General features: G+C 41.6%; 1 protein-coding gene across 1 annotated transcript in view; it reads left to right on the top strand.

The window, feature by feature from the left end:
- The first annotated feature begins 4563 nt into the window (after positions 1–4563).
- FRMPD2 (FERM and PDZ domain containing 2) overlaps positions 4564–22892 on the top strand; it is a 117640-nt gene continuing 99311 nt past the window's right edge. Inside the window, exon 1 of the mRNA XM_063087344.1 lies at positions 4564–4682. Within this exon, the coding sequence (XP_062943414.1) occupies positions 4658–4682 (25 nt within the window). The 5' untranslated portion in view covers positions 4564–4657. The remainder of the gene's footprint in view (positions 4683–22892) is intronic.

Raw genomic sequence — 22892 nt, forward strand, 5'->3', positions numbered from 1 at the left:
TTTATTGGGCCTGCCTGTGGCTCACTCGGGAGAGTGTAGTGCTGACAACACCAAGACCACGGGTTCGGATCCCATATAGCGATGGCCGGTTAGCTCACTGGGTGAGTGTGGTGCTGACAATACCAAGTCAAGGGTTAAGATCCCCTTACCGGTCATCTTTTAAAAAAAAACAACATAATAATAATAAAAGCTTTATTTTTTAACAGGTAATGGACTGTAGAGGTAGATTCAGAGGGGTGGTGCTGCAGACCACTTGGCAGTAGCTGTTCAAACACAGGTCTCATTCACTGCTCTTCTGTGCTCACCCTGTGAAATGTACCTGGCACAGCATTGATTTCAGTAAATGTTTGGATGAATGATAATACCGCTGATAAAAATAATGGTAACGATGAGCTCATACTGAGCATGTAAAATATGCTGTGGTTGCCATGGATTTATTCATGTAATTCTCACAGTCATTCCATTTTAACAGACAGGTTAAGTTACTTGTCCAAGTTTCGGTGGCCAGTGAGTGGCAAAATAGATGAACGAATGAGCTGCTGAATGATGGGGACAAACTTCATTGTTGTCATGCTTTTGCAGGCCAGGCCTCAGTTGGTGCAACGGGAAAGTCAGGCAGAGTGGAGGCCGTAGCAGGAGCCGAGAGAAGGCCTGGGGAGGCAGAGTTTCTTCTTTGCAGATGGGTGGGCTACTGGAGCCACGAGAAGGGGTGTGAGGGTGTGGGGCACAGCTGTGCACGTGGCTGAGAGCACCACAGCGAGGCCGAGGCACCACATTCTGACCTAACGAACCGAGTGGAGCCCAGTCATGCCAGTGAGAGCCAAAGCCATACTGGGCCATTTATGGATGAAAGCCACCTGTTTGTCAAGAAAGTACTCAAGTGAGAAATAGTGGTTAGTTGTTAAGGGAGTAGATACTTACTCTGGATACCAATTTACTTTCCCTACATGCAGTGTTTCTACCACCAGAATGCCTTATTCACTGTCATGGAATTGCACACAGCATTGCTTCTGATCAAGAAACTCACTTCACAGGAAAGAAGTATAGCAGTGGGCTGATGCTCATGGAATTCACTGGTCTTACCATATTCCCTGCCATCCTGAAGCAGCTGTTTTGGTAGAATAGTGCAATTTCCTTTTGAAGACTTAGTTACGGCATCAGGTAGGTGGCAGCACCTTTCAGGGCTGGGGCAAGGTTCTCCAGAAGGCTGTATATGCTCTGAATCAGAGTCCATTACATGGCACTATTTGTATTATAGCCAAGATTCATGGGTCCACGCATCAAGGAGTGGAAATGAGATTGGCACCACTCACTATTTGACCTACTAGAGAATTTTTGCTTCCTGTTCCTGTGACCTTATGCTATGCTGGCCAAGAGGTCCAGAGGGAGGAATGCTTCCACCAGGGGACACAACGATTCCACTGAGCTAGAAGTTAAGACTTCACCCAGCCACTTTGGGCTGCTCTTGCCCCTGAGTCAACAAGCAAAGAAAGGAGTTACGGTGCTGGCTGGGGTGACTGATCTTGACTACCAAGGGGAAATTGGACTATTCTCCCACAATGGAGGTGAGAAAGAGTATGCTTGGAATACAGAAGATCCGTAGGGCATTTCTTAGTATTACCCTGCCCTTCAAGGAGAGACAACAACCTAATTCATGCAGAACTGCAATGGCCAGACCCTTCAGGAATGAATGTTTGGGTCACCCCACCAGGTAAAGAGCCACGATCAGCTGAGATGCCTGCTGAAAGCAAAGGAAATGCAGAATGGACAGAAGAAGGTCGTTATAAACACCAGCCAAAGCCACGTGACCAGTTACAGAAATGAGGGCTGTCATTGTCATGAGCATTTCCTCCTCATTTTGTTATGAATATATTTGTGTATGGGGGGTAAAATATCTTTGTTTTCTTTACTCTCTTATTTCCTTATCATGTAACATACTATAGGTTGACTTTATATTATAGTATTTAAGAATTGTTAATTTTACATCATAGTGTATAAGTTATAGTATGTCAAGGAGAGGAGTAAACATCACTCAAGGACTTTACCTCCTCTTCTGGGGAAGGGGTTAGTACCTTTTTGCTTCTATGCAGAATAGTTACATGATGTTAGGCAGAATTATGCCCTTGCTATTGCCTTTATTTGGAGACTAAGCATAGTTTAAAGTCATGCATATTGGTGCCAAGTAAACAAGAGGTGTACTTGTGATGGCTAATTATATGTCAACTTGGCTAAGCTATGGGGTGTCAGATATTTGGTAAAACTTATTCTGGGTGTGTCTGTGAGGAGGTTTCCTAATGAGATTATCATTTGAATTGGTGGACTGAGTAAAGCAAATTGCCCTCCCTCATGTGGGTGGGTATTGTCCAATCTGTTGAAGGTCCTAATAGAACAGAAAGGCAGAGGAAGAGAGAAGTTGCTCTTTCTCTCTCTGGCTGGCTATTGAGCTGGGCCATTGGTTTTCTCCTGCCCTTTGACTGGGACTTACCTCATTTGCTCTCCTGGTTCTCAGGCCTTCAGACTCAGACTGGAACTATATCGTCTGCTCTCCTGGGTCTCCAGCTTGCAAACAGCAGATCGTGGGACTTCTCAGCCTATGTAATCACATGAGCCAATTTCTTATAAATATATATATCCAATTGGTTCTGTTTCTCTGGGGAACCCTGACTTATACAAGGGAATAACTAGCAGTTGATTTTAGTATTTTATTCCACTCAATTATACACCTTACTTCCAAGAACTTGGCAGAAATATGAATAAGCACAATTCTTGAAAGTGAAGCATTTGAATTTTTAAAAATATGCAAACTCAAAAATGTCAGTAATGAATTAGAGTTTTTTTGCTTGCTTTAATTTGACTTAATGAAATGTTAGCAGAGTTCGCTGTAGAAGGGGATTACTCCTGAGTGCTGATATTTCTAACAGAAAAGCTGAAGGTGATAGTGACTTAAGCAGATCAGCATTTGCCTGAGTGGCAGGGACTTAGGTGGAGCTCTTTGTTTTGTTATGAACTGGCTGCACGACTGGAGGAGTTCACTTTCTCCCTCTGGGATTCAATTTCTTCAATTGTGCATGGTTGGCCTGAACAAACTACTAAATAAAAATTACAAGACTCTTGCTGAAGATGCAGATGCCCTGGCTCTGCCCCTGAGATTCAGGTATAGCAGGTCCTGGAAATCTGCATTTTATCAAGTTCCAGGTTGAAGATGACGAGTAGACAAATTTGGGAGAAACAGTACAAGATGGTTGCAAATATTGTAAAATGCTTTGCCAGCTAGTGGGAGATGTCTGCATGGGACAAGAAAAAAGATACATTTTATAAAAAATTATAGGAATTTTTAGTTCTTTAAAACATTATAACACAAAGGATACAAGAGGGAAAAAACTCAAAATGGGCAATAATTTCTGGGACTAAATAATGACTCAAAACTCTCTCACCAAAGCAACCCACTACTAAGATTCTTGTGATTTCTTCCATATAGAGTATATATGCATATGCCTGATTTTTAGGTATCTTTTTACAATAAAAGGAATCATACTGGGCTAATCCACACCTTTTGTCTTTTAAAACATTTTCTTGGCAGTTGTTGAATGCAGTACACATAGATCTACCCCCTTCCTTTGCACAGCTTCATAGCTGGTTTTCCTCTGTATGTGAACTAGTTTATCTAACCACTATTGATGGACACTTTGGTGGCTTTCAATTTTTTGCTATTACAAAAATATACTGCAATGAGCATTCTTTTTCAGGTACTTGGGTGAACTGCAAGAATGTCCATGAAGTTACTTTCTAGCATTGGGTTGCAAAGGATATACGCATTCTCAAGTTTAACGAGTATTACCAAATTCCCGCAGAGAGGTTTCGCTAATCTTCATTCGCACTACGGCACTCAACAGCACTGGGTTTCATCCAATTTTATTATTCTGTTTTATTTTCTGGTCAAGCAAAAACTCATATTTTCTTCTGTAAAAAATACTTCTCAGTTTTGACACTGCTACTGATCTAATGAGCTCAAAAGATCTGTTCTTTCGCCCCTACCACTACAATCTGTTTCTTGCTGTTCCCCGTCTCCACTGGTTCCTCTCTGAATTCAGGTACCAAAGAGTGTGAGAATTCCTTTTCCCCTTTCTACAGCTCCAGTTCATTTGTTCCTCATTATGATCCACGTGGTTCTCTGTCCTGCATTTGACACTGTTAGCGTGTATGGAGGATGTTGAGTTGATGAAACTAAGCCTCAGCTCTGGGGCTGGCTCCTTGTTCCTGGCAGAGCTCTTTCTTTTGATTGGGCCAGGAGATAAAATGACATCAGTGTGAAAGCCCCGCTGAGCTGCAATTCCATTGCCTTCAGTGGCACCTAATCCAGTTGAGCTCTTACAGGCTCGCTCACGTGTCACCAGCTTTGAGGACGCAGGCTGCTGGGTTGGCTCTGCCTGCTAAGAGGCCAGAGACTACATGGGGCCCAAGGCATGAAAGTGGAGGCAGGAAGTGGAAGGGGTCTGTTGACTCACTCCCTGGGCAGCCCAGTGCTTAGTGACAAACAGTAAACAAAGACAGGAGCAACGGCGGCAGCAGCTCAGCAGACAGATCTCAAGAGCTCTCTGCTCCCTGTTGGAAAGTTGTCCCATGATGAAGGCCTAGCCTGGGTCACGGAGAATTTGGGATGCAGCCTTTGACAAAGGACACAGGTACTCGTTGACTTCATTCAATTTTCTCTTATAAATCTGGGTCAAGGAAAGGGCAAACCTGTTACTAGGTCTGGGTTTCCAGGAATAAGGATAATACAGCTGGGCTAGTTCTTGCGTCAGTGACCCGTTGCAGTATTATTTAGGATATTACCTGTTCCAGGCCAATGGTTGGGCCTGATAGATGTGGTATTTGTTTTTAAGCAGTAAAGCATGGAATCATAAGAGAAAACATAGACTTTACAGTCAGACCAACCCTTGTTTGAATCACCGCTTTGCTGATTCAAACAAATATTTTGATGTTTCTGAGACTCACTTTACTCATTTATAAAATGGGAATAATAATGCCCACATTACAGCATTGTTGGGCATATGTGGAGTGAGGTATGTAAGAGACTCAGCTCACGCTTGGAGCATAATAGTAGCCCAGTAAATGATGACTGTCATTTTCTTTCAGAAATGAGTGGTTTAGTTACTGCCTTAAGAATATCAGTGGTTTAAGGTAAAGAGTCTCAGGCCATGTCTAGTTGACTTTCAGAAAACAATGGCAAAAGAGAAAAAAAGCCAATAATTCACCTAGTTTTATACGTACGAGTAGAAAAAACTCGGTTGAGTTTTTCAACAGATTAAACAACTTTTTTTTTTAAAGCAACAATTGAATTCAGAGATAAGACATATATATTTCTCCTGGCTAAATCCTGTGATTTGCCATATACTATATTACTAGTTAGTGATAAACAATTAATTGGTTTATTAATTCAACAAGCACTTACTAGGTATCTCCTGGTGCCAAGCCAGGTGCTAGCTGCAGGGGACACCTCTCTCTGCCCAGAGGATCTTCCAGGTGTGCGCATGTGTATGTGGGGGAAGGAGGCAGAAAGGTGGACCTGTATGACAACTTGCAGTGACAGCAAGTGCTGAAATGGAGGTGGCACAGGTTCCTGGGAGAGGTGATGCTTCAGTGTGGTTTGAATACCAAGTGGAAATTCGTAGGAGGTGAGAGGTAGGGAAAGGCACCCCAGGCAGAGAAAAGTACATACAATGTCTCAGTGGCTTGAACAAGTGAAGTGTGTTCTGGGGACAGCAGGCGGTTTGGGCTAACTTTAGTGAGGTGTGAAAGTGGGCATCTGGTAAGAAAGGAGGCTGCGGAGGTGAAAGCAGAAGGCTTTCTGTGGTTGGGATTTCATTCAAAAGTTCCTGGAGAGCCATCGATAATTTTACTGAGCGGTGTGTCATGATTTCATTTAAATATTAGGAGGATTACTATGGCGGCAGTATGGGTGTGGGATTGAAGGGGATGAATCCTGAAATGATGACCAGAGAGGGCCTCCAAGTGGGTGCTGCCAGCAGTGTAAAAAAGAACCAAAACAGTCATGCACCTCATCACGACATGTCTGTCCACGGCGGATGGTGTGTACAACGCTGGTCCCATAAGATTGTAATTGTGCTGAGAAATCCTGTCACCTAGTGAGGTGGTAGCCATCATAATGTAATGCAATTACAGGTGACCTTTGAACATGGATTTGAGCTGTGCAGGTCCACTAATATGCAAATTTGTTTCAATAAATATAATGGAAAATTTGGGGGAGATTTCTTTTCTCTAGCTTACTTTTTTTTCTCTCTAGCTTACTTTATTGTCAGTATACAGTATATATACATATAACATACAAAACATGTTAATCGACTGTTTATGTTATTGGTAAGACTTCCGGTCAACAGCAGGCTATTACTAGTTAAGATTTTGGGGAGTCAAAAGTTATATTTGGATTTTTCGACTGCACAGGGGGTCAGCATCCCTAACCTCACGTTGTTCAAGGCTCAACTATACTTTATTTTTAAAATAAATTTAATGTGGCCTAATCGTACAGTGTGTATAAGGCCCTTGGTAGTGTATGGTAATGTCCTAGCCTTCACACTCACCCACCACTCACTCACTGACTCACCCAGAGCGACTTCCAGACCTGCAAGCTCCATTCGTGCTAAGTGCCCTGTACAGGTGTGCCATTTCTATCTTTTATACCATATTTTTACTGCACCTCTTTTATGCTTATATATTTTTAGATACACAAATACTTACATTGTGTTCTAATTGCTACAGTATTCAGTACAGTAAAATGCTGTACAGGTTTGTAGCCTAGGAGCAATAGACTATACCATGTAACCGAACAGTGTAGTAGGCTTTACCATTTCGGTCTGTGTAAGTACACTCTGCGATGTTCACACAACTACAAAATCACCTAATGACACATTTTACAGAATGTATCCCAGTTGTTGAGGGATGCATAACTGTAAACATGCATATGTATAAATACATAAGTGTACTGTAAATCTTATTAATATGAAGAATAGATACTGCATCATTTACAGGTAATAAAATATAAAATACTCTATTTCAAATTCCACAGAGCCAACTGATTCTCACGGAATGCATTCACTGATTTTTACTGAACTCTTGTACCTTTAGTCAGCCTATGTTTGCAACTGACCAACCAGTGTACATCAGTGTTGGTTGATATTTTTGTTTACATTGACAAGTAAGAAGAAAGTGAAACAATGAAGATGAACGTCTTAACTTCTCTCATTTGTCAATGACATCTGTAACTTCTTTCCTGAATTAGAGAATAGCTTTTGAATTTGGAAGAATATTTTCCCAATTTTTGTGCTATTCACAATGTAACTGCGACAGACATGACACACTTTTAGGTTTAAACTGAAATAACATTTTCCCCATCACTTTCTTAGACAATCAAAAAACAATAAACCAAGCCTTGATTTGTAGCTGTTGCCAATTTCTGTGGCGTGAATGCTACCACCATGGCCGATTACAAGCTCCCGATGTGATATCACCAAACACAAAGTTGGAAGAGATGTGCCCTAGCACACCATCATGTGGTATTTCCATCATACAAATGCATTCAATTTAAATAAGCTCAAGAGCATAGACAACAGTAAAATGTATTAAAATAATTAGGAAATGACGAGTTTTCAGTATATTGTCAATGTAACTTTTATTTAATTGGAGATTTCTATAATTTAACTTTTTGCAGTGGTTGTGTTTAAAAACCAGCTTGCAAAATCCCTAAAAACTTAATAACTGGCTCTTACCAGTCAGCAGGAGCCTTCTTCAGCATACCATAGGATCCAAGAGAGATTTAAAGAGGCAGAATACACAGGGATGGGAAAACAATTAGTGGGGATGAGCAAAGGGGGCATGAAAGGAGAAATTGAGAGAAACACCTGCTTCTCTCTAGGGAGGAAGATGTCACTCACTAAAATGTTGGACTCTGAAAAGAACACTGTGAAAACATGACTGTGAATTCAAATGCAGAGCACAGAAGGATGAGGACTGTTGCAGACTTGAAGAGACGTGATGGTTTCTTCTGCTGCCTGCAGACGTGGCACTCACCCCCCTATCAGTAGGCCCTTGTGGGGTGGAGCTGGGGTCCTAGTCTTTCAATTCCCAGCATCTACAGATGCTCCTCAACTTATGATGGGATTATGTCCCAATAACTCCATTGTAAGTTGAAAATATAAGTAGAAAATACACCTAAGCTCGCAAACATCATAGCTTAGCCTAGCCTACCTTAAACATGCTCAGAACTCTTACGATAGCCTATAGTTGGGCAAAATTATCTAACACAAAGGCTATTTTATAATAAGGTGTTGAATACCTCATGTAATTTATTGGATACTCTACTGAAAGTGAAAAATAGAATGGTCATGTGGGTACTCCAAATACAGTTTCTACTGAATGCAAATTGCTTTTGCACCGTCACAAAGTAAAAATGTCGTGAGTCGGGGACCATCTGTAGACCTCCAGCCCTGGCACATTGGTGCTCAGTAAATGTTACTTGAATGAACTGAAGTATCTAGTCCAATAGGATTTATTTTGGCTGAGTTATTCTGCATTAATTCTTTCATTTTTAAGGTAATGTTTACTTTGCTCTTCTATAAAATGAATGCAATGCACCTCCCAGCAAGTGTGTCTTAAGCCTAAAGGAATATCTGGAAAGTGATGCTGACCTTCCTGGAGGGACTCTTCAGGGCTTGGCCTTGCTGTGCTCCCCCTCCCTCAGTCATGCTCACTGGACTTGAGGTCATGGAAGAAGGGGAGAGCCTGCTCAGTGGGTCCTGCTGAACCCAGGGAGTGCTCTTGGTGGGCCAGGGAAGCATGGGCTGGGTGCAGCCTGTATGGGAGTTTGAATGAAGGCAGCCCTATTTCTCCCTTTTCCACTCTTCTAGGCTCTGACCCTGGTGGTCACCCCTCCACAGCATAATCTCCCCTTCTGTAGTTCCCTTCTATTCACGGCTTCTGGTGTTCAGTGCCACACATACCCACCTGGCAGGCAGCTGGTCCTGGTTTATGGCCTCAGTTCATCCTCTAATAAGTCTCTCACCAAATTCCTCCCCTCTGATCTAAGAAAGTGGCTACCCAAGTCCCCTGCACCATTGACCAGCCCGAGTTAGGAATCTCCTTGGTTATCTAACACAGCAATTCTACCTCTGAATTACAATTGGCTGCAGCCATTGCCTGACTGTAACTGGTTCTTGCAAACAAGCCAATGGCACCTAGGGCAGTAATGTGCAGATGAACCACCTGGTGCTCTTGTTAACATGCAGGTTCTGATTTAGGAGGCCCGGGGAGTGCCTGAGTCTGCATTTCCAGTAAGCTACCAGGTGATGCAATTGTGGCTGGTCTGAGGGACCATACTTTGAGTAGTATGCACTGGGGTGTGCAACATAAACCAAGGCCACTTGCAGTCCCGTTGGTGAAGCCATTTCTGCTCTCAAGCTCTAGTTTTGCAGGTCTGTCTCTATCCTATCCCCTGCCCCCACCATATGTCCAATGTTCATAACACAAATGGCTAGTATTTATTGAGGAACTACCACATGCCAAACACAATAACTCATGGCACAGATGAGTAAAGAGAATAAATAAGTTGACCGAGATGAATGGGGCTCAGTCCAACTCCGACCTCAGAGCCCGCCCTCTCAGCCACTGTCCTTTCCAAGTCCCATTTCCCTTCTGAGTTTCACCGGCCCTGAGATGTCAGTGATTTCTGCTGCCTCCCTCTGAGAGGTTTCCTCCCCAAACTGGCTAACTTCTGTTCCCCAGACGTAGTCTTCTTTTCGCTCTTGGTTGCTGGCAGCTCCATTGTTAATTGCCCCCTTTTTTGTCCTTGCCTTGGTCATAGGTCTCCTTATTGCTGTATTTCCTTGAGTTGTAACAGCCCAGCATTTTTGGAAATAGAGTAGATACTGGAGGAAAGCAGGAAGGAGATGTGTAGGGTGTTGGAAAAGGACTAGTTCCTCGTGGGCTTGGGCAGTCAGGGGCAGATATAGATTAACGGCATGTGAAACACTATCTGGCTGGGTAGGATGTGTGTTGGATATTTTTAAAAAGTGCCACCTAAGAATTTCATTTCTTTCTTATATCAGTATCATTTATGTATATAGATGGTCCACAGAATACAGGCAGCTCCTGACTTACTCACTCGTTGATTTATTCAGTTGTTCAGCAGATGGGTGAGAAGGAGCTCCAGGCAGGAGTGTCCCCTGAAGGTAAGGGGGTGTGGCACATCTCAGGTATGGAGAAAGGCCGAGAGGCAAGGCTGGAGATCAGTCTGGAGGGGTGGGCTGGAGGGGCTGTGGGTCAGAGGTCCCATGAGCCTCATTCAGGAATGTGGATCTGAAATGGTCCCATTGAGGACAGCAAGCCACTGAAGGTTTTAACATGAAGGAGTAACACAGATTTATGTTTTAAGGAGAGAACTCTGTGGGACAGAGAACGGATTGGGGCAGCAGCAAGGAGGGTTGGAGGAAAATATTTGGGAGGATATATAGTGGTCATTCAGGGGAGCGTGCCTTACACCGGGCTGAGTACTCTCCCTAAAACCACTGGATGGGATGTGGGGAAATGCTCCACTTCTCCCACCCTTGGCCATTCTCAAGTCTCCCATCTGTGCAAAAGCAAGGTCTCTTGGATCAGTTAAGCACGATGCAGACTGTTAAGGACTGTCTCTTCAGTAACCATTATTTTTAATGGTCTACTCTATATGAATAAAATTGGCGGAATAAAACTGCTTCCCTTTCCACAGGAAGAATTCTAAACAAAGCATTCATTCAGTGGGGTTTGTGCCAGGGTGAGCTGCTTCTCAACCTGCATTAGCTTGGAAACCCACTGAATACCCTGCCCTGCCTGAGTCCCCTCAACCAGAGGCTGATCCCTGAGCTGTCACTGCAAGTTGAGAGAGGATTGCTCTCTGCTTGAAGGGGGACCTCCCAGGACTGCCTGGCTCCTGGACCCCTCCAGAGGCTGGGTTTTACACATCAACTAGAAAAAAAACGAACTGTCCACCCTTATATCAGGCACCTCCTGCAACATCCCTTCAAAATGCCGCTTCCTTCACGTTTACGAGTGTTCCTTAGGAGATACAGAATGGGCATTGCTGGGACTTGGAGGATGTATATTCTCAATTTTAATAAATTACTCTTAAAAAATCTAGACTAATTTTACTCCTATATTAATAGAGGTTATGAGACGGCCTGATCTGTAACCCCCACTTTACTAAGATCAGTTATCTAAGTTTTTGACTGTCTGATAAGTTTTCATTGCTGTTTTAATTTGCTTTTGCTGATTGACTACAAACATAGTAAATCCTTTCAAATATTTATGGACTAGTTGTATTTTTTTTCACCTAGTTGTTTGTTAACTTTTAAATTATAGAGTTATTTTTTAAAATTGATGTGTAAATAATAATCTTTTGGCCCTTATACATATTTTCTCCTAGTCTGTTGCATGTTGTCTCTTAGATTTTATTTTCATACATAGATTGATGAGAAGTTGCAAAACTGGCACAGAGAAATTCCTTGTACTCTTCGCCTAGTTTCTCCCACTGACCATATCTTACTAAACTTGTACAATATCGAACCCCAAAATTTGACATAGGTACAAGGTGTGTGCAAAGCCCTTTGCCATTTTAACACATGTGTAGATTTGTGTAACCACCACCACAGTCAAGACACAGAACTATTCTGTCACCACAAAGACCTCCTCAGCTGTGGGTTGAATATTCTTCCCCCCACCCCCGCCCCAACTCATAGAAACTTAGTCCCCACTGTGACAGTGTTAAGAGGGTGGGAAATCCTACTATGATCATTGAAAAGTGGAGCTTTGGGGACGTGATTAGATTGTGAGGACTGCACCCTGGTGAATGGCTTGATCCATTCATGCAGTGATGGATGTGGTTCTGGTTACTTTAGAAGGAGGGCAAGTGAGAAGTTAATTCTCTCTCAGTCCTGCCATTCATGCTACGTGATGCCCTGCGCTGCTGTAGAGTCACCACCATGAACAAGGCCCTCACCAGATGTGTTCCCTGGACTTTGGACTTCTCAGCCTCTGAAACCATAAGAAATATATTTTATTTCTTTATAAATTACCCAGTTTCAGGTATTCTGTTACAAGCAACAGAAACGGATACATCCCACATGCTACCATTTTATAATCACTCCTACCACGCTCTCCCCACCACCCACACAATCACACAGTATGTGACTGTTTGGGCCTGGCTTTTCTCACTCAGCATAATGCCCTGGAGATCCCTCCAAGCTGCTGCTGTCTCAGTAGCTGCTTTTCATTGCCGAGTGGTATTCACAGAGTGGCTGCAACAGTTTCTTCGACCATTCACCAGATGAAGGACATTTTGGGTGTCAGCAGCTTTTGATTGTTACAAAGAAAGCTGCTATTACAAAGAAAGCACAAATATTCACATGCACGTTTTTCTGTGAATATTAGTTTTCGTTTCTATGGGAGAAGTGTCCAGAAGTGCAATTGCTGGGTTGCGTAGTAAGAGGACGTTTAATTTTTAAAGAAACTGACAAACTGTTTCCCATAGTGGGTGTACCATTTGCATTTGCATCAGCAACATAGGAGAGAGCGTTTCTCTGCATCCTTGCTAGCATTTGGTATTGACACATTTCCCCCCCTGTTCTGAAAGGTGGGTGGTGATATCTCACTGTGGTCTTAATTTGCCTTCCCCTAGGGCTAGTGATGCATAATATCTTTTTATGTGCTTATTTGCCAGCTGTGTATCTTCTTCAGTGAAATGTCTCTCCAGGGCATTTGCCCATTTTTCTGATTGGATTGTTTGCTTTCTACTATGAAGTTTTAAGATTCCTTTTTGTGTTCCCTACATATGAACACTTTCCATTATGTGCTGGCACGACTAAATCTACTTTCTGTCTCTATGGATTTGCTTATTCTGGGCATTTCATATAAATGGAATTATACAATATGTGGACTTTTGTGTCTGGCTTCTTTTACTTAGCATAATATTTTCAAGGTTTATTCATGTTGTAGCATGGATCAGCACTTCATTCTTTTTATGGGTGAATAATATTCCATTGTATGGATATACCAGATTTTGTTTACCCATTCATTAGCTGATGGACATCTGGCTTGTTTCTACTTTTTGGTTATGAATTATGCTGCTAAGAACATTCACATACATTCTTTGGAGAAATGTCTATTTGAGTCCCTTGCCCATTTAAAAATTGGATTGTTTGTGTTTTTGCTGTTGAGCTGTAAGGGTTCTTTACGTATTCCGGATACTAGACTCTTATCAGATAGACAATTTTCTACCATTCTGTGGATTGTCTTTTCATTTCCTTGATAGTGTCTTTTGATGCGTAAAATGTCTTTTTTTTTTTTTTTTTTTTTTTTTTATTATTATTTTTTTTTAAATTTTATTTTGTCGATATACATTGTAGCTGATTAATGCTCCCCATCACCAAAACCTCCCTCCCTTCTCCCTCCCCCCTCCCCCCCAACAATGTCCTTTCTGTTTGCTTGTTGTATCAACTTCAAATAATTGTTGTTGTTATATCTTCTTCCCCCCCCCCCCGGTTTGTGTGTGTGTGTGTGTATGTGTGTGTGTGTGAATTTATATATTAATTTTTAGCTCCCTCCAATAAGTGAGAACATGTGGTATTTCTCTTTCTGTGCCTGACTTGTTTCACTTAATATAATTCTCTCAAGGTCCATCCATGTTGTTGCAAATGGCAGTATTTCATTCGTTTTTATAGCTGAGTAGTATTCCATTGTGTAGATGTACCACATTTTCCGTATCCACTCATCTGATGATGGGCATTTGGGCTGGTTCCAACTCTTGGCTATTGTAAAGAGTGCTGCGATGAACATTGGGGAACAGGTATACCTTCGACTTGATGATTTCCATTCCTCTGGGTATATTCCCAGCAGTGGGATGGCTGGGTCGTATGGTAGATCTATTTGCAATTGTTTAAGGAACCTCCATACCATTTTCCATAGAGGCTGCACCATTTTGCAGTCCCACCAACAATGTATGAGAGTTCCTTTTTCTCCGCAGCCTCGCCAGCATTTATCGTTCATAGTCTTTTGGATTTTAGCCATCCTAACTGGGGTTAGATGGTATCTCAATGTGGTTTTGATTTGCATTTCCCGGATGCTGAGTGATGTTGAGCATCTTTTCATATGTCTGTTGGCCATTTGGATATCTTCCTTAGAGAAATGCCTACTTAGCTCTTTTGCCCATTTTTTAATTGGGTTGCTTGTTTTCTTCTTGTAAAGTTGTTTGAGTTCCTTATATATTCTGGATATTAATCCTTTGTCAGATGTATATTTTGCAAATATTTTCTCCCACTCTGTTGGTTGTCTTTTAACTCTTTTAATTGTTTCTTTTGCTGTGCAGAAGCTTTTTAGTTTGATATAATCCCATTTGTTTATTTTTCCTTTGGTTGCCCGTGCTTTTGGGGTCGTATTCATGAAGTCTGTGCCCAGTCCTATTTCCTGAAGTGTTTCCCCTATGTTTTCTTTAAGAAGTTTTATTGTCTCAGGGTGTATATTTAAATCCTTAATCCATTTTGAGTTGATTTTAGTATACGGTGAGAGGTATGGATCTAGTTTCATTCTCCTGCATATCGATATCCAGTTTTCCCAGCACCACTTGCTGAAGAGGCAGTCCCTTCCCCAGTGAATAGGCTTGGTGCCTTTGTCAAAGATCAGATGGCAGTAAGTGTGTGGGTTGATTTCTGGATTCTCTATTCTATTCCATTGGTCAGTGTGTCTGTTTTTATGCCAGTACCATACTGTTTTGGTTATTATAGCTTTGTAGTATAGCTTAAAGTCAGGTAGTGTTATGCCTCCAGCTTTATTTTTTTTGCTGAGCATTGCTTTGGCTATTCGTGGTCTTTTATTGTTCCATATAAATGTCTGAATAGATTTTTCCATTTCTGAGAAAAATGTCTTTGGAATTTTGATGGGGATTGCATTGAATTTGTATATCACTTTGGGTAGTATGGACATTTTCACTATGTTGATTCTTCCAATCCAAGAGCATGGAATATCTTTCCATCTTCTTGTATCCTCTCTAATTTCTCTCAGCAGTGGTTTGTAGTTCTCGTTATAGAGATTTTTCACCTCCTTGGTTAACTCAATTCCTAAGTATTTTATTTTTTTGGTGGCTATTGTAAATGGGCAGGCTTTCTTGATTTCTCCTTCTGCATGTTCACTATTGGAGAAAAGAAATGCTACTGATTTTTGTGTGTTGATTTTGTATCCTGCTACTGTGCTGAAATCATTTATCAATTCCAACAGTTTTTTTGTAGAGGTTTTAGGCTGTTCGATATATAGGATCATGTCATCTGCAAACAGGGACAGTTTGACTTCATCTTTTCCAATCTGGATGCCCTTTATTTCCTTCTCTTCTCTGATTGCTCTGGCTAGTACTTCCAACACTATGTTGAATAGGAGTGGTGAGAGTGGGCATCCTTGTCTAGTGCCTGTTCTTAAAGGAAAAGCTTTCAGCTTTTCCCCATTCAGGATGATATTGGCAGTGGGTTTGGCATATATGGCTTTAATTATGTTGAGATACTTTCCCTCTATACCTAACTTATAGAGGGTCTTTGTCATGAATGAGTGCTGAACTTTATCAAATGCTTTTTCAGCGTCTATAGAGATGATCATATGGTCCTTGTGTTTGAGTTTATTAATATGGTGTATCACATTTATTGATTTGCGTATGTTGAACCAACCTTGCATCCCTGGGATGAATCCCACTTGATCGTGATGAATAATTTTTCGTATGTGTTGCTGTATTCTGTTTGCTAGTATTTTAGTGAGGATTTTTGCATCTATATTCATCAAGGATATCGGCCTGTAGTTTTCTTTTTTAGTTATATCTTTACCTGGTTTTGGTATCAGGATGATGTTTGCTTCATAGAATGAGTTTGGGAGATTTGCGTCCGTTTCAATCTTTTGGAATAGTTTGTAAAGAATCGGTGTCAATTCCTCTTTGAATGTTTGGTAAAATTCTGCTGTGAATCCATCTGGTCCTGGGCTTTTCTTTGTTGGGAGCCTTCTGATAACAGCTTCAATCTCCTTTATTGTTATTGGTCTGTTCAAATTTTCTACGTCTTCACGGTTCAGTTTTGGGAGCTTGTGTGTGTCCAGAAATTTATCCATTTCCTCCAGATTTTCAAATTTGTTGGCGTATAGTTGTTTATAGTAGTCTCGAATGATTCCTTGTATTTCAGATGAATCAGTTGTAATATCGCCTTTTTCATTTCTAATTTTTGTTATTTGAGTCTTCTCTCTTCTTTTTTTTGTTAGCCAAGCTAATGGTTTGTCAATTTTATTTATCTTTTCAAAAAACCAACTTTTTGATTCGTTGATCTTTTGAATTGTTTTTTGGTTTTCAATTTCATTCAGTTCTGCTCTGATCTTAATGATTTCTTTCCGTCTGCTAACTTTAGGATTGGATTGTTCTTGTTTTTCTAGTTCTTTAAGGTGAAGTGTTAGGTTGTTCACTTGCCATCTTTCCATTCTTCTGAAGTGAGCATTTAATGCAATAAATTTTCCCCTCAATACTGCTTTTGCAGTATCCCACAGGTTTTGGTATGATGTATCATTGTTTTCATTAGTTTCAATAAACTTTTTGATTTCCTGCTTGATTTCTTCTTGGACCCATATGTCATTAAGTAGAATGCTGTTTAATTTCCATGTGTTTGTATAGTTTCCAGAGTTTTGTTTGTTATTAATTTCTAGTTTTAATCCATTGTGGTCTGAGAAGATACATGGGATAATTCCAATTTTTTTGAATTTATTGAGACTTGATTTGTGACCTAATATGTGATCTATCCTGGAGAATGATCCATGTGCTGATGAGAAGAATGAATATTCTGAGGTTGTTGGGTGGAATGTTCTGTAGATATCTGCCAATTCCAATTGGTCTAGAGTCTTGTTTAGATCTTGTGTTTCTCTACTGATTCTTTGCCTAGATGATCTGTCTAATATTGACAGTGGAGTGTTCAGGTCCCCTGCTATTATGGTATTAGTGTCTATTTCCTTCTTTAGGTCTAATAGAGTTTGTTTTATAAATCTGGCTGCTCCAACATTGGGTGAGTACATATTTATGATTGTTATGTCTTCTTGATGGATCAGTCCTTTTATCATTAAGTAGTGTCCCTCATTGTCTCTTTTTATGGTTTTTAGTTTAAAGTCTATTTTGTCAGATATAAGAATAGCCACTCCAGCTCGTTTTTCTTTTCTGTTTGCATGGTAAATCTTTTTCCATCCTTTCACTCTTAGTCTGTGTGAATCTTTATGGGTGAGGTGGGTCTCTTGTAGGCAGCATATAGTTGGGTCCTGCTTTTTGATCCAGTCAGCCAGTCTGTGTCTTTTAATTGGGGAATTTAAGCCTTTAACATTAAGAGTTGTTATTGAAAGGTGTTGATTTATTCCTAGCATTTTATTGGTTGTTTGGTTGTCTTAGGTGTCTTTTGTTCCTTGCTTTCTGATTTACTGTTTGGTTTCTTTGTTTGTTGGTTCCTTAGGTTGTAGATAGTGTTTTTGTTAGCTTGTTTTCTCTTCATGAATGCCATTTTTATTGTACTAGCGGGTTTTGATTTTTCTTGGGTTTTTATGGCAGTGGTAGTTATTTTTCAGGAACCAAACCCAGTACTCCCTTCAGGATTTCTTGTAAGGGTGGTCTTGTGGTAGTGAACTCCCGCAGTTTTTGTTTGTCTGAGAAATATACTATTTGCCCCTCATTTCGGAAGGATAGCCTTGCAGGGTAGAGTATTCTTGGCTGGCAATCTTTGTCTTTTAGTATTTTGAAAATATCATCCCATTCCTTTCTAGCTTTTAGGGTTTGTGATGAAAAGTCTGATGTTAACCTGATTGGGGCTCCCTTATAGGTGATTTGACGCTTCTCTCTTGCAGCTTTTAAGATTCTCTCTTTGTCTCTGAGTTTTGCCAATTTGACTATGACATGTCTTGGAGAAGGCCTTTTTGGGTTGAATACATTTGGAGATCGTTGAGCTTCCTGGATCTGAAGATCAGTGATTTTTCCTATACCTGGGAAGTTTTCTGCCACTATTTTGTTGAATATGTTTTCAATGGAATCTCCATTTTCCTCCCCTTCTGGAATACCCATGACTCGGATATTTGAGCGCTTGAGGTTGTCTGATATCTCTCTCAGATTTTCTTCCATGTCCTTGATTCTTTTCTCTTTCTTTTTGTCTGCTTGTGTTATTTCAAACAGCCCATCTTCAAGTTCAGAGGTTCTCTCTTCAACTTCGACAAGCCTGCTGGTTAAACTCTCCGTTGTGTTTTTTATTTCGCTGAATAATTTCTTCAGTTCAGCAAGTTCTGCTACATTTTTTTTCAGGAAATTGATTTCCTTGTATATTTCCTCTTTCAGATCCTGTATACTTTTCCTCATTTCATCATGATGTCTAGCTGAGTTTTCTTGTATCTCATTCAGTTTCCTTAGAATTATCACTTGAAATTCCTTGTCAGTTATTTCAAGGGCTTCTTGTTCTATAGGATCTAGAGTATGAGATTTATTAACTTTTGGTGGTGTACTTTCTTGATTTTTTGTATTTCTGGTGTCTTTTTTTTGGTGTTTATTCATTGTGGCAGGGGGTTTCACAGTCCACCGGTTTAAGACTAATGACTAACTAGGATGTTGCTGTGGTTGCCAATTTGGTATGGCTCCCGCCGTGACTGCTCAGTTGGCCTCTAGTGTCTTGTGTGTGTGGTTGCCTCGGGTCTTGGGCTTCTCCGGGGAGCCACCTTTCTGGTCAGCTTGTACTCTGCTGGGCTGGTGGATCACGTACCACAGGGTGTGTGATCTCTGTTGAGCTTTCACTTTCTGTACAGGACTTCTCCCCGTTCCGTGTGCTCTGGCCCAGGCTGTTAGATCGTGCAGTGGCGACCCCACCGGGTGTGTGGTTCCTGTCGAGTCTCCGCCTCCCTGGCCGCACGTCTCCCCCCTCTGTGCACACTGTGCTGGGCTGGGGCGTGTGTTCTGCACCCCTCGTCTATCAGCTGGGCCTTCAAGACCCTGCTCAGCACCGCCTCGCCCAGGAAGTCTACCAGGTTTCTGCTAGGCACAGACGACCGGTCTCTCTGGGTGCCTTTGTAGCACTGTGTAGATCTTTTTCGGGTCTTGTTCACCTTTGTATCCCCCCGGTATAAACCGAGTCTAGTGCCCGCCTGCAGCCTGCTCTCCGGCAGGTTCAAGCGGACCTGGGAACTCTCCTACCACACTATTCCCAACCAGAAATTCGTTAGGCTTTTTTCCAAACTGGTGTTCGCAGAGATGGTATCTGCCTCCCAGTAACAGGAAGTTTACCGGGGCGGAGTCCAGGGTGTGGTGGAGTGACAGTCGGCCCGCCCGTACTTCCTAGCCCTCCCAAAACTGGTCGGGACGCCCCACACCCACAGCCCTGCCAGAGAACCGCGGAGGGAGTGGGAGAGGAGGTCGGCCCGCAGGGTCCGGAAAGCCCCGCGCCAGGCCAAGCAAATGGGCTCAGTGATGGCCGAGCAGGGCGGAGCTGCCCGCACCTGGGAAAATGGAGGCAGCACCGGGGCAATGAGTGGCCTGGTGGTGCAGGCGGAAGCCGCGTGGGCATCCACCCCCCCGAACAGAGCTGTGCCAGGGATCACTCACAGTGCTGTGCCAGGTCGGGCGCTCGCTCTGTCTCTGGTTTGTTGCCTTCCGTGTTCTCGGCGCTGCCGCCTCGGGCTGTTCAGTCGCGGCGCCGCTCGGGCGCTCCCAGGAATCTTCTTTAATGCCGGCCTGAAACCTCGAATCCTGAATAGGGCAGCTGGCCGCCTTCTTCAGCGCGGCCCCGGTCTCCGGGATCCTGGCTGCATCCACAGCAGCCCTGGCGCCGTGTTCCCTGTTTCAAGACTCACTTTTGCAGCTAAGAATCAGTTCTTTTCCTGCTCCACACTTCAAAGCTGTTGCCTGTAAATGAGGCAGCCTCTCCTGCCGGGGGCAAAGTGGCGTTGAGCCCCCACGACCGGCCAGCAGCAGCAGTCCTCCCTTAAGAGATGGCCAGGGGAAGGTCCACAAGTTTCCCGGCTGCCTGAGGCCCAGTGGCCACCTTTTCCACCTCAGCTACTCCGCGCCAGCCGCCGCAGCCGCCGCCATCTTGAAACCTCCCCGTAAAATGTCTTTTGATGTCTGCTCAGATTGGGTAATTTCTTTTGTTCTATCTTCAGTACACTGACTCTATCCTCTCCGCTCTGCTGTTGAACCCATCCATTGAGTTTTTAATATTGGCTATTGTATTTTTCACGTCTAAATTTCCATTCGGTACTTTATATTTCCTTGCTAAGATGTTCTACTTTTTCATTTTTTTAAACTTGTGTTTGTGATTACTCATTAAAATCCTTTCCAGATAATTATAACATCTGTCATCTTGGTGCTGGAATCTGCTGTCTTTTTTCATTCAAGTTGAGATTATCCTGGATCATGATATGATGGGTAATATACATTAAATCTTAGATATTTGGGTATTATGTTGAGACTCTAGACCTTATTTAGATCTTTTTAGCAGAAGTACCCTGAATCTGTACTGACAGAGGAAGGGGGACTCTGCCTCATTACTTCCAGGTGAAAGTGGGATTCTGGGTTCTCCACTCAGCCTCTGTTGACACCTTGAGGGCAACTTGTTACTGCTCCTCAAGGGTGAATGTTCTGGCTCCCTACTGATCCTCTGCTGATACCACCCTTGCTAGTAGGGTCAGGAATACCTCATTACTGCTCTTTGCATGACACTTAAGGGGGGGGTGCCTTATTACTCCTGCAGGGTAGTGAAATCCCTGACACTTTACCAGGCCTCCCAGTGGGGAGGCCAAGGAGCACCTTGTTATCACCAGGTGGAGGTGGAAGTCCAGGCTCCAGTGTGGTCTCTACTGACACTGTGGATGGGAGACAAGTCACCACTGGGTGGGAGTGAGTCTTGGCTCCCACTTGGCCCCCTCTGACATGACTGTGTGGGCGAAGAGGTGCCTCACTACACCTGGGTGAGTGTAAAGTTTGAGCTCTTCATTTGGTCTTTGCTGACAATTTGTTGAAAAGCCTATCTCAATTTAGTTGCCTTTATTCCTTTGTCAAAGATCAGTTAATTTCATTTGTATGGGTCTATTTTGGGGCTCTCTATTCCATGCCTTTGATCTATTTGTGTGTTCTTTCACCAATATCACACTCTCTTGATTAATGTTCTTTATAGCAATGCTTGAAGTTGAATAGTATTAGTCTTACAACTTTATTTTTCTTCTTCAGTGTTGTGTTCGCTGTTCTGGCTTTTTTGCCTTTTCGTACAAACCTTAGAATCAGTTGTTGATATCCGCAAAATAAACTTCTGGAATTTTGCTTGGGATTGTATTAAATCTATAGATCAAGTTGGGAAGAACTGGCATCTTAACAACACTGAGTCTTTCTATCTGTGAACATGGAATAAGTCCCCCTTTATATTTAAAAACATTATTTTTCATCAGAAGTTTGTGGTTTTCTTCATGAGGATCTTGAACATATTTTGTTAAATTTATTACGAATTGCTGAATAATTTTTTGGTACTAATGTATTAATTGATATTATATTTATAATTTCAAATCCAAGTTGTCATTGCTGATATTAATTAAAGTCAAGGCAGTTGACTTTTGCGTAGTAACCTTATGTCCTCTTTGGGATTTTCTGCATAGACATTCATGTCATTTCTGGACAGAGACAACTTTATTTCTTCCCTCTGAATCTACATACTTTTTATTGTCTTATTACATTAGCTAGGACTTCCTATACAATGTTGAATAGGAATAGTGAGAGGGGACATCCTTGTCTTGTTTCGGATCTTTGCAGAAATGCATCTAGTTTCTCACCATTAGGTAAGATGTTGGCTGTAGATTTTTAAAAAATCAAGTAAAGAAAGTTCCTCTTTATTCCAGGTTAGCTGAGAACTTTTATCACATATGGGTGTTAGATTTTGTCAAATGCTTTTTCTGCATCAATGAATATGATCATGTGATTTTTCTTCTTCAGGCGGTGGAGGTGGTGGGTTATATTAATAGCTTCTTGAATGTTGAACCAGACTTGCATACCTGAATTAAATTTCACTTGGTCATGGTGTATGACTATATTTATACATTGTTGGGTTCAATTTGCTAATATTTTTGTTGAAAATTTTTGCATTCTGTTTCATGAAAGATATTGATTTATCGTTTTACTTTCTTGTAATGTCTTTGTTTGGTTTTGGTATTAGGGTAATTCTGGCCTCATACAATGAGTTTAAAAGTGTTCCCTCTGTTTCTATTTTCTGGAAGAGATTGTAAATAATTGATGCAATTTCTTCCTTAAATGTTTAGAATGAACCAGTGGAAGTATCTGGACCTGGTGCTTTCTGTTTTGGAAGGCCATTAAGTATTGATTTAATTTACTAAACAGGTATAGTCCTACTTAGATTATCTATTTGTCTTTGTATGAGTCTTTCAAGGAATTGGTTCATTTTATCTAAGTTATTAAATTTGTGGGCATAGAATTGCTCATAGTAGTGTTTTATCACCCTTTTAATGTCCATGGACCAGTAGTGATGGCCCTTCTTTCATTTGTGATTTTAGTTATTTGTGTTTTCTCTTTTTCCCTTGGTTGTCTTGGCTATGGGTTTATCAATTTTATTGACATTTTAAAAAACCAGGGTTTGGTTTTGTTGATTTTCTCAATTGTTTTCCTGTTTTCAATTTCATTCATTTATGATCTAATTTTTAAAATCATTTCTTTTATTCATGTTTATAGTGTTCTGCTTTCTGTAGAAGTTTAGATTATCTCCTACTATATGCATTCAATGTTAGATGTTTCTGCATAAGTACTGCTTTCACTGCATTGCACA

The sequence above is a fragment of the Cynocephalus volans genome, chromosome 2, assembly GCF_027409185.1.
Source record: "Cynocephalus volans isolate mCynVol1 chromosome 2, mCynVol1.pri, whole genome shotgun sequence".
Taxonomy (NCBI): Eukaryota; Metazoa; Chordata; class Mammalia; order Dermoptera; family Cynocephalidae; genus Cynocephalus; species Cynocephalus volans.